At 46.1% G+C, this 12,117-nt stretch overlaps 1 protein-coding gene across 2 annotated transcripts in view; it reads left to right on the top strand.

The window, feature by feature from the left end:
* Positions 1–12,117, top strand: part of MID1 (midline 1) — a 183,825-nt gene that overhangs the window by 46,433 nt on the left and 125,275 nt on the right. The window contains exon 2 of one of the 2 annotated variants that reach the window (XM_082609418.1): positions 5,429–6,030. In XM_082609418.1, coding sequence (XP_082465544.1) covers positions 5,485–6,030 — 546 coding nt within the window. In that variant the 5' untranslated portion in view covers positions 5,429–5,484. Of the gene's footprint in view, positions 1–5,428; positions 6,145–12,117 lie in introns of both variants that reach the window. The other variant, XM_082609417.1, reaches the window with a different exon arrangement.

The following is a 12,117-nucleotide window of genomic DNA, read 5'->3' as shown; positions in this document are numbered from 1 at the left end:
TAAATGAAGCAAAGTACTGTCAGTGCTGAACTGAGATTCTGAAAAGAGATGGAGCTGCAAGACATGAGCCTCGGTGTCAGAGAAGGCAGTACTCGGAGCAACCTGGATGGCTATTGGATGGAAGGCTGGCTGGCCCTTTGGAAATCACCTAGGCTTTGCTTAGCTGGAGGAGAGAGAGGAAAATCAGAAAAGCCCGATCTCAGTGCTACACAGGATGAGGGGTGGGAGTGGAGGTAAAGGAGCAAGGGGAGAGGTGCGGAAAATAAATATCCATTTACTCGGTTTCCATTTTAAAGCAGTGCTTTCCTTCGACGTCTTGAATCTATAACAAAGTTTCTTGAAAAGATGTCTGGTGCCCAGTGCTTCCCAGCATCCAGAGCTTGACTGCATCCGGTGACCAAAGACTTGGCTGCTGAGGGATGTGAGTGAATGGGAGGGAACATCTGTGGACACTCACCCAGGGACACACAGCTAATAGCAGAGCTGCAGATCATCCCGCATTCTCTGGCCACCCACGCAACTCTCTCCTTTCATTCACTGTTCTGTGCCCCGTTCTGAAACAGAAACGGTGGACGAGTGGAGGTGTGAGCTGTGAATTGTTTCCGTCCCCAGTTTGTTGCGAGGCTTCCCATGATGACTGACATCCTCCTCTGAATGAGAACCAATCAGCCCATTCAGAAAAATGTTGAGCTATAGCATTTCCTGACAATGATATGCACGTGTGATTTCCTTCCATTGTAGTGAAAGCTAAGAATCTCTCTCCCTCTCTCTCTCTCTCCCTCTCCCTCTCTCTCTCCCTCCCTCCCTCCCCCCTCTCCCTCTCCCTCTCCCCCTCTCTCTCCCTCTCTCTCCCTCTCCCTCCCCCTCTCCCTCTCCCCCTCTCTCTCCCTCTCTCTCCCTCTCTCCCTCTCTCTCTCCCTCCCTCCCTCCCTCCCCTTCTCCCTCTCCCCCTCCCCCTCTCTCTCCCTCTCTCCCTCTCTTTCTCCCTCCCTCTCTCCCTCCCTCCCTCCCCCTCCCCCTCTCCCTCTCCCCCTCTCTCTCCCTCTCTCCCTCTCTCTCTCCCTCCCTCCCTCCCTCCCCCTCCCCCCTCTCCCTCTCCCCTCTCTCTCCCCTCCCCCTCTCTTTCTCTCCCTCTCTCTCTCCCTCTCCCTCCCTCTCCCTCCCTCTCTTTCCCTCTCTCTCCCTCTCTCTCCCTCTCCCTCCCTCTTTCCCTCTCTCTCCCTCTCTCTCCCTCTCTCTCCCTCTCTCTCCCTCTCTCTCCTTCTCTCCCCCTCTCTCTCCCCCTCCCCCTCCCTCTCCCCCCCCAACATTTGGCACACAATCTGCCCCTACTCTCACACCTCTATGTGCTTGGTGAAACCCCTGTTCATCTTGAAAACCCACTTGGATGTTGCCCTCCTTCAGGAAGCTTCCCCGTTCTCTTCTCCCCCACTCTTTGGCGCTTGTCTTCTGTCATGCTGGAAAACCATTTGTTTGTATGTTCTCTCCCCTGATAGACCAGAAGATCACTGTCCCAGGACAGCTTGTCCCGGGACTCAGCACCTAGAGGGACTTCAGTATTTGGTGAAGGAATGAATGGCATTTTCATTTCTCAAAAAAAGATTTTAAAGAAAGCTAGAAAATAAACCATGCTGTTTTTTATTTTAAGGTGGGAGAATGGCATGCATGCTTAGTAGTAATTTACTGTTGAGTAGTTTAACAAGAATATCGCTACCATGGCAAAATCTGGATAAAAGTCGTAAAAATGAGATCCGCTGTAGATATCAAATCAAAATCCCTTCCTTTCTGGCAGCACAGAGGCCAAAGGTTCAGAAAATTGGCTGAACCTCACTTTGCATCTAGATATTTTGTCATCACTTAATATAATTAACCAACATTTACAGCGTAGAGACTTGCATAAAGTGCCACGCCAAGTGCTAGGGCAATAAAAGAAAAAAGGTCCAGTTCTGAGCAGCTGCTATTAAATCATTCTTACGTAAATTGCCCCTGAGCACTTGACTCACATCGTGTCCATTGATGTCAGGGTGAAATCCCATCGCGTGGCATTTCCCGTTAGCACTCGAAACTTGTACATGCTTGTCGAAGTCTTACTCTCCCAGTGTGGCCCTTGTTGCCGGCGCAGCATTTTATTCATACTTCTTTGAGAGTGCTTTTCATTTCCCTTTTGGCTGGCTGGACACGTTTCTGTCTTCTGAAACATGGGTCAGCAGAATAAGATCCGCACACCAAATCCAGCTTCCTACCTGCTTTTGTAAATATAATTCCATTGGACAGCCATGATCTTTCACTTCTGTAGTGTGTATGGCTGCTTTTGCGTGCTACACTGGCAAAATTGAGTAGTTGCAACAGAGAGTGTCTGGCCTGCAATGCCAAAAATATTTACTGTCTTGGCCTTGGTAGCAAAACTTTGCTGACCTCTGTTCTCATATTTTTGAGAGATTCTTGAAAGCAAGGGTTATGTTTTATTCTTTTTGGTTTCGTCCACAACATCAGTACTTTGTATTAACTCAAGCAACGAATGTCCGAGTCTTACTGTGTGCGAGGCGCTGTTCCCGGTGCTGGCTGTACGTCCCTCAAAGAGCAAAGCAAAGTCTCTGCTCGCTTAGAGCTGATATTCTAATGCTGGGGCCATGGGGAGAGACGGAGCAGTAAACAAACTAATACACTATGTCGGCGATGAATGTCATAGAGGAAAACAAACCGAGATGGGAGAAGAAGGGTTGCCGCGATGGGTGGGTGGTCGTGGTGGTCTTAGGGGAATTGCTTTCATGTGGGTTCACAGAGAGGGTGACATCGGAGCGGAGAGTCACTCCAACGATCTTGCCAAGGGGAGACAGGACGTGCGTGGCGTGCTTGAGGAATCACAAGGAGACCATGTGCCCAGAGCAGAACAAGGGGTAGCGTGGGAGGAAATGAGGTCACTGTCTGAGTCTGTGTTTTCTGGGGCTGCTTTTATTCTGGTGAATTTCTCCCTGAGTGAGATGGGAAACCCCTGGAGGGTAGAGCAGAGGCGAGGCAAGCTCTGTCGTGTTTTAACAGGCTCTGGCTTCTGAATGGAGGCGGGGTGGGGGTGGGTGGGTGGGAGGGGCAAGAGTGAGCAGAAGCCAGGAGACCATTTAGAAAAAATACTGTGATCATCCAGGTAGGAGAGGATGTTTGTTGGCTTGGTCCATGATCATAGAAAGGGGATGAGGAGGAGGCCAGAATCTGGCTTCTCGAGCCAGCTCAGTGCCTGGCATTCGGTAAATGTCTCTCGAATAAAATGTCAGCATTTCCATCGGGGTCGGCAGTGTGATCACCTCTAGAAATTCTGATTGCACCGCTCCCGGATGGAATTCTGGCACCTGCCTAAAAATACAATCATCAAAACTCTCCAGACATAGTTGACGCTCAGCCCCCTGTTGAGATCCATTGGTTGGTGTTTTTGTTTCACCTGAGAACGAAGCAGACCAAAGGGGCTACCTTTTTCCTTTACGTGCTTCTGATGGGACGTGAGAAGAAATTTGATGTAGAGGGAATTCTGTTTTTCCATGATGAACCAAAATGATGATTAATAGGTAAAACCTTTCCATTCCTTCCAAGCTATCTGTAGGAAGGGTTGGCCGGGGCCAAGCGGGGATGGTAGGTTTCTCACCACAGCAGCCCTGGGGTTTCCACTGTAGGTTGTGGAAAGATGAGAAACCTTTAATATTTCAAATCTCAGCTGCCCATTTATCCTTTCTTATGTAGTTAACATTAGCGGATGGCTGGAGAGGTCTTTACGATGAAGCCAGCAGCTCTTTAAGTTTTAACAAGCTTAGCACACACTTTACACTTTTAATGATCAGTTACCATTCAGTTGTTAGCAAGATGAGCATTAGTTTAAACTAAAGCACCCCATGGTATTTCTGAGGGGTGCTATTTCAGAGAGGGTCAGGGCATTCTAGAAATTGCGAATTTTGTAAATAAATGGAGGTGTGAATACAAAAAGGCTGATTGTCAGAATCACTAAACATAGCTTTGGATGTGAAGCCTTCCTATGACTCAGGCTGAGAGAACCCCCCCGGAGTGTGATTTGAACCTTGCATCTACTGGGTGAACTGCACGATTCTCCCACAGCCCGCAGTGGGCTGCATCTAATATGCCCGTCACTGTTGCACAGACCTCTGCTAATGGCCTTGAAAGAGAGACGGTTCAAAGAGGCTTGGTTCCCAGGCCTGCTAATGAGCACGGGGCCTCTTCCCTCTTAATGAGCAGGGGTTCATGTGGGTTTCTTTGCCCTCCCGTTTTGGAAGGGGAGGCAGGCGAGAGTTCACAAAAGCAGCAAGCCTTCCCGGCAAAGGGAGCGTGCAGCTGGGCCACCCGAAGGCCGCCTGGAGGGGAGCAACAAAGCTGCCGGAGGTCGTGCCCGGGCCAGCGTGGCTCTGAGTGTGAGGCTGGACCTCCTGCTAGCCCGGCCTGTCGCTGGCGACAGTGACGAGCCCTTGATGGGAGATTTCAGGCCGGGAGGGCTGTGCAGGGTCCGTCTGCAGCCCTTGTAAATCTCGGAGGAGTGCGACTACCTTCAACTGCTTTCTCAACTGTAATCGTGCCCACTGTTACAACTTAGCAAATGACTATCGTAGCCACGAAAATCCTTGTTCTAATGAACTATGTCGTTATTAGTCATTGGTCCCCAAGCTCACCGCAGCCGCTGAAAAGGCCCCCAGATATTTTTCTTTGCTTCCCTCTGCCCACCCACGTCCCACCGCTGGATGAAACAATAGAATTATTCAGAAGAGTAACAAACGCATGCCAGAAACGTTGCCTCTATCACAATCATCTTTGTGAAAGTCACTGTTTTTTCTCAGGAATGTATTTTTGGAAACTGACATCCCCTGCTGAAGCATTATCATTACCCCTGAAATCACGCGTTTGATTTCATACACATTTCATGCCCATTTCTACAATAAGTGCCTTTCTCCTTCTCTGAAGCCTGGTTCGGTATCGCAGAGTAGAAGCCCTTAAAACACACATACTTAACATGTAAGTTCATAAATTCAAAGTTATGAAAGACTCCATAGTTCATTCATTAATGTTTCTACATTTTCATTTTCAATGCAAGGAAAACTTGGCCATGACACAGTAAGATTATTGTGATTAGATATGGAAATTACAGTTTTAAGAACTTGCCAGTTTGGAGTGAGAACCTTTAAAGATCAAAATCGGGAAAAAAAAAATGCCGCTTTCAGTGACGGGAACCTTGAGGAAATGTTAGCTGGTCTGCTGCCTTGGGGTGTTTCCCCACACCCCCCATTTCCCCAGCGAATAGAGAGAGAATTATTTGGAATGTACACACATTTACCCTTCTGTGACCTGTGTTGGGAATTATTCTGAGATGTATTCAAAGCTGACAGCCCCGCATGGCTGACCCCCTCGCGCCTAATCACATCTTACGTTCTGTTTCCAGATAGCTGATCAGCTTGCTTGGATTTTGCTGATGACCCAGGAGAGCTTTGCCTGAAGATGGAAACACTGGAGTCGGAGCTGACCTGCCCTATTTGTCTGGAGCTTTTTGAGGACCCCCTTCTGCTCCCCTGCGCGCACAGCCTCTGCTTCAACTGCGCCCACCGCATCCTGGTGTCACACTGCGCCACCAACGAGTCTGTGGAGTCCATCACCGCCTTCCAGTGCCCCACCTGCCGACATGTCATCACGCTCAGCCAGCGAGGTCTAGACGGGCTCAAGCGCAACGTCACCCTGCAGAATATCATCGACAGGTTCCAGAAAGCCTCGGTGAGCGGGCCCAATTCCCCCAGCGAGACCCGCCGGGAGCGGCCGTTCGACGCCAACAGCATGACTTCGGCCGAGAAAGTCCTCTGCCAGTTCTGTGACCAGGATCCTGCCCAAGACGCCGTGAAGACCTGTGTCACTTGTGAAGTGTCCTACTGTGACGAGTGCCTGAAAGCCACTCACCCGAACAAGAAGCCCTTTACAGGCCACCGTCTGATTGAGCCCATCCCGGACTCGCACATCCGGGGGCTGATGTGCCTGGAGCACGAGGATGAGAAGGTGAATATGTACTGCGTGACCGATGACCAGTTAATCTGTGCCTTGTGTAAACTGGTCGGGCGGCACCGAGATCATCAGGTGGCAGCTTTGAGTGAGCGCTATGACAAATTGAAGGTTAGTCCGATCCGCCTTAAGCCAAACCCCTTTCTGCCAGCAAATGTCATGGAAAGAAAAAGTATATTCACTGCTAGCTACGTGGCAGGTGAAGGTTTTCTCTTCGCCTTTGTTATCTGATTCGTTATAGCACGTCTTTTTGGCAGCCTAGCCGTGTTACACAATAAGGGTGTCTTGTAAAAGTTGACTGCTGCTTGTAATGTTAGCGTTGTCAAGGTGAGGGCGAATTCTGAAAAATCTGGATCATTTTCAATCCTTGCGGTTGAGAGAGAGCGAGAGAGAACGAGAGCGTGCGCGCGTGACAAGGAATGGCAGATGAAATCTGGGTTTGGGCATTTTGGGGGCGTTTATTTTCCTTACTCATCAGGGAAAACTCATTTCACTTGCATCTGTACCTGTATCTAGTTACTGCCCAAACAGAAGAATAGAAGGAGGAATGCCTGTAGCAAATGTGGGATTTTAGAGGACATGTGACCTTTTATTCCTTGCGTAAATGATATCCAGCGTCTTGGTGAACTAGGGTGTCCCGATCGTCTCAGGTTTCACGAAAGACTTCCTTTTCGTGGAGGCTTTTTATGCCATAAGGTTACGGGCAAGAATGTTTGAACTTCACTTTTAACATGAATTAGGAACCAAACTCCACCTCAGGGAGTGACAATTAATATGACTATACGTCAGATTCTAAAAATCACTCTCTAAATATGGAGAGAAGGCACCAGGGAAGAAATAAGCCAGGCCTCCAGGTGTCTGTTCATCTGCGGGCGACGGTGGGTCTAATTATTGCAGACTCAGCCGAGAGAGTTTGCTCTGATCATGAGACGCCCTGTCTACTCTGTTCACCAGCTAATTTTACATAACAAGCTGCCAATTAAAAGGAAAGGAAGTATAAATTAAGAGCTTTGCGTAAATATATATTGAAGTCCTTCCTCTCAGGACAAACACACACTGTGTTGAGCAAACAAAATGAATCACGTGATCAAAAGTATTACCGCTCAGAGCTCATCATCACGTCTCACAAATGGTTCCTGTCACTTCTCCTCGGCGCTGATGGGGGCTCGTGTTTACCAGGACCACGTAGTTTAGTTGGGGGATGCTGGGATGAATGGACCACATCAGTGATTTGGTGGCTATTTCTTGGTATGCTGAGGGAGTTTGGCATACCGAAGGGAATCCTTGCTTCCAGACGTCACTTGGGGAACAAAAGCATCACCTGGGCAGCATGCCTCACTCAAAGTGAGGTGGCTAGTATAAAACCATCTTTAGGAAGCTGAGCCAGAGGATCGAGGTGATACAGACAAGGGAAGACAGACGCTGACTGGTTTTCTAGCGTCGTGCACGAAGGTAGCCGAAAACCCACCTCCAAAGTTCTTAATAGCAAAGGCAGCGCATGTGTGAATTGTGCTGCTGAAACAAATTCTTCGAAGATCGCTGTGGCTATCAAATTTTAGAAACCAAGGTGATCCCTCCACCCTTTTTTGCTGGGGGACAGAATGTTTAGGATGATTGCACCTAGGTGTTTTTTTTCCTTTTTTTAAAAATTGAAGTATAGTTGATTTACAGTGTTGTGTTAGTTTCAGATGTACAGCAGAGTGATTCAGTTATATAAATTCTTTTTCAGACTCTTCTCCCTTTTAGGTTATTACAGAATATTGAGTAGAGTTCCCTGTGCTCTACAGTACGTGCTTGTTGGTTACCTATTTTATATATAGTGGTGTGTGTATGTTAATCCCAAACTCCTAATTTATCACGCCCCCCCCCCCCACCGTGACCACCTTTCCCCTTTGGTAACCATAAGTTGGTTTTCAAGGACCTAGGTGTTTTTGCTTTCCGAAACGTAAAGCTGCCAGATCGGTTTTTTTTATTCAAAAAATGTTCCTTTAATTGGCTTGACACTACCTTTAATGACCACTTGTCAAAGCACCACAATGGGGTTCCATATTCAGCAGCTCCCAGACTTGATATTTAAACCTGATCCTCGAGTTCTTCTCATGACTTGTGTACCATCACAGAGGAGTTCTTAGTTATTTCATCTCCAAATTTAAGAGGAGACACTTTTAGTGCCCTTTCTGTGATGAAAATGAAACTCTTCAGTTAAGAGCCCTGCACACTTGTCTCATCAAGCCAGTGGGTTAGCGGTCATCTATACTGTTACCGGGAGGGCCTGAGAATTAATGATCTAGTGGATTTTATCTTCTAATTACAGAAATAGAAGCATATAAACAGCACCCAGTGCACCAAAACACATTTATAGCCGCTCAACAAAATATGCTTATAAGCATTTATTTACAGCCATTTCACAAAATGTGCTTATGAGCATTTAAACAAATAACATTCTAGCATAGCCTGTTTGTTCTAAAACATGCCACTTAGGTCAGAATTTTTAAAAAAATCATAGAATAGATGACATTTGGGTGCCTATGGCACTTCAAAACCTAAGTACAATATAAACATTGAATTTTTGAAGAAAGTAATAGCACACTGAAAGGACCAAAACCAAGAAAGGGTATTTTTGTTAATTACTTTGATCTGAAAAAGTAAATGTGTTTTTTTTTCTTTTGGTTTATTAACCATTTTTTTAATGTCTTTTTTTGGAGTACAATTGCTTTACAATGGTGTGTTAGTTTCTGCTGTATAACAGAGTGAATCAGCTCTACGTATACATATATCCCCATATCTCCTCCCTCTTGAGACTCCCTCCCACCCTCCCTATCCCACCCCTGTAGGTGGTCACAGAGCACTGAGCTGATCTCCCTGTGCTATGCGGCTGCTTCCCACTAGCTATCTATTTTACATTTCGTAGTGTATATATGTCCATGCCACTCTCTCACTTCGTCCCAGCTTACCCTTCCCCCTCCCCGTGTCCTCAGGTCCATTCTCTTCGTCTGCGTCTTTATTCCTGTCCTGCCCCTAGGTTCATCAGGTAAATGTGTTCTTTTAGTGTATTTTCCTGAGGCTTTAGCATCTCGTACAGAAATGGATTTGTGATGATGTGGAAACACAAAGCATGTAGGAATTTGAGGATGCTTTCATTGATAACGTGATAGGTTTGTTTTACTTATTTGAATATGTAAGGATTCAGGTGTCTGCTGTTTGAAAATGTCTTTTTTTTTTTACTTCTGTTAGTAAAAGTCTATTACTTGAAGAGGGGGAATTCTGCAGTGATTATGAAGAATAATTATTTCTTGCAATAACACTCAACTTTGAGGGACATTTTTTACTCACATGAGCTCTCAGTATACGTGTGTTGATATAGAGGATTGGAATATACTTTTGTACATTACACCTTTTTTTCTAGACACAAAAGGGAAAAAACATTTAAAAATTGCAGCATGTAGAATTCATGCAAGCAAAAGCTTTCACATCATTTGAAATAGCATCAGGAATCTAATGCTTTCAGAGACTGTGCATAGGGAAGTACTCTTAAAATATTGAAGCAAAGAGAAAATTAAACCAGCATTTCCTGAACTCTGTTTTAAGATAAAAAGAGAAAAGTCTTCCTGACAAATGCATGAGTCTCTAAATGGAGCATATCATAATGTGCACCTTTTTACATCATTTTGATTGAATTTTAAGAAGCCTCTCAGTCCTCCAAACTTGGATCAAAAGTTTGATTTGTGGGCTTCCCTGGTGGCGCAGTGGTTGAGAGTCTGCCTGCCGATGCAGGGGACGCGGGTTCGTGCCCCGGTCCGGGAGGATCCCATGTGCCGCGGAGCGGCTGGGCCCGTGAGCCATGGCCGCTGAGCCTGCGCGTCCGGAGCCTGTGCTCCACAGCGGGAGAGGCCACAACAGTGAGAGGCCCGTGTACCGCAAAAAAAAAAAAAAGTTTGATTTGTGAACCACATAACATGTAAGAGAATTTAATAGAATGCATTCCGGAGTTTTCAAGGAATTACAATGCAGTAATTTCTTTTCCTCTGTTCCAGCATACAGTGTTGGAGCTCTTGTTTCTTTCCTCTAGTTACACCTATAAAAATACACAAACCAAGAAAAATGGACCTTTCCTTGCCCTTCAATTTCAGCATAGTCCGACTTAAGTTAGCTGAAGCTGAAGTTCCAAATCACTGTTTTGCTTTTCTGACTCTAATTGGCCTTCTGTTGGCCGAGGGAGTTTATTTGTAAAAAACCCCTTTCAATGGATCATCCCATTATAATTTTATAATAGTTTGATAAAGGTTCCAATTAAATCTCAGCCTTCCTGTGTAGCCCTTCTCATCTGGAGGTGAAGACATGGGATTTCACTCTTCAGCTTCATTTATAGATCATAAGGGTCTATATTTTTTAAAGTCTTGTACTTTATTTGCCATTGCGGAAGTTGTAAGTAGATACTGAGCTAGACTTTTTCCTTTTTCCTATAGTTTCTATAGCTTGTTTCTTCTCTGAAAATAGTAGCTGGTCTAGTGCAGGTTCCAGTGAAAGGGTGTGTGTGTGTGTGTGTGTGTGTGTTGTGTACATATGTGGATAGAGGCCAGGGATGCTGCTACATCCTACAGGGTGCAGGATGGGCACTCCCACATAGAGCTGTCTGGTCCCAAATCTCAATAGTGCCCAGGTTGAGAAACCTTCATCTGTGAGAATTTAGTGTTTGTCACCGTATGAATTTGCCACGACTGCCACAACAAGGGACCACAAACTAGGTGGCCTAAAGGAAAGAAATGTATTGTCTTACAGTTCTGGGGTCCAGAGGTGCTAAATCAAGGTGTCAGCATAGTTGATTCCTTTTGAGGGCTGTGAGGGAAGAATGGATTCCAGGCGTCTCTCCTTGGGTTGTAGGTGGCTGTCTTCTCCCTGTGTCTCTTCACATGGCATTCTCCCGCTGTGCTTGTCTTTGTGTTCAGATTTCCCCTTCTTGGCATAATTTTTTTTTTTTCTGGCCGTGCCACGAGGCATGCGGGGTCTTAGTTCCCCGACCAGGGATCGAACCCAGGCCCCCTGCAGTGGAAGCGCAGAGTCTTAACCTCTGGACCGCCAGGGAAGCCCCAGATTTCCCCTTCTTAAAAGAACACCAGTCATATCGGACTAAGGGCCCACTTTACTACAGTATGATCTCATCACAGCCAATTAGAGCTGCAATGACCTTATTCCTAAATAAGGTCCCATTCTGAAGTATTCAGGATTAGGACTTCAACATATGAAATTTTAGGGGCCACAATCCAACCCATAACAATCACTCCAGTGTATACCTAGTTATCCAGTCAGTTGAACACACACTATGTCCCCCTCAAAAATTTAATCACCCTAAGTTAGGCAGAGACCTTTGGCCCTCACTGTGCCATCACCCACCTAAGACTGACCACAGGGTCTTGCAGATAATGAATTCCCAAGAAATACTTGTCAACTGCTTCACTGATGATCAACTGTTAACACTACATGAAAACTTATATTCCATTCCTAATAATATTGCAGATATTCATCCGTAAACATGATAAAGAATTCTATAAGGTAATTTCTAAATAAGAGCACAGCCAGATATTACATTATATTTTATCCAGCTGGATGTGAATCATTATTTTGGTCTGTATTGCATTTCATTGGTTTAAATGTAATGGTGTGAATTTTGATAAACTAGATCTCAAATACTTGTAGAACAACTCACCTTTGTTTTATGCTCCTATGTGATGGACACTTGATAGATCCATTATACCTACCATTTCCTTTATCCTCCCATTAACCGTATCTGACATATGGGTTTTTATTTATTTTATTTATTTACTTTTGGCTGCGTTGGGTGTTCGTTGCTGCGCGCGGGCTTTCTCTAGTTGCGGCGAGTGGGGGCTGCTCTTCATTGCGGTGCGTGGGCTTCTCATTGCAGTGACTTCTCTTGTTGCGGAGCATGGGCTCTAGGTGCGCGGGCTTCAGTAGTTGTGGCACGCGGGCTCAGTAGCTGTGGCTCGCTGGCTCTAGAGCGCAGGCTCAGTAGTTGTGGCGCACGGGCTTAGTTGCTCCGCGGCATGTGGGATCTTCCCGGACCAGGGC

The sequence above is a fragment of the Mesoplodon mirus genome, assembly GCF_964341445.2.
Source record: "Mesoplodon mirus genome assembly, chromosome: X".
In the NCBI taxonomy this organism is placed as follows: domain Eukaryota; kingdom Metazoa; phylum Chordata; class Mammalia; order Artiodactyla; family Ziphiidae; genus Mesoplodon; species Mesoplodon mirus.
The sequence above is the reverse complement of the archived record's forward strand: the minus strand, read 5'-3'. Positions and strand labels throughout refer to the sequence as shown.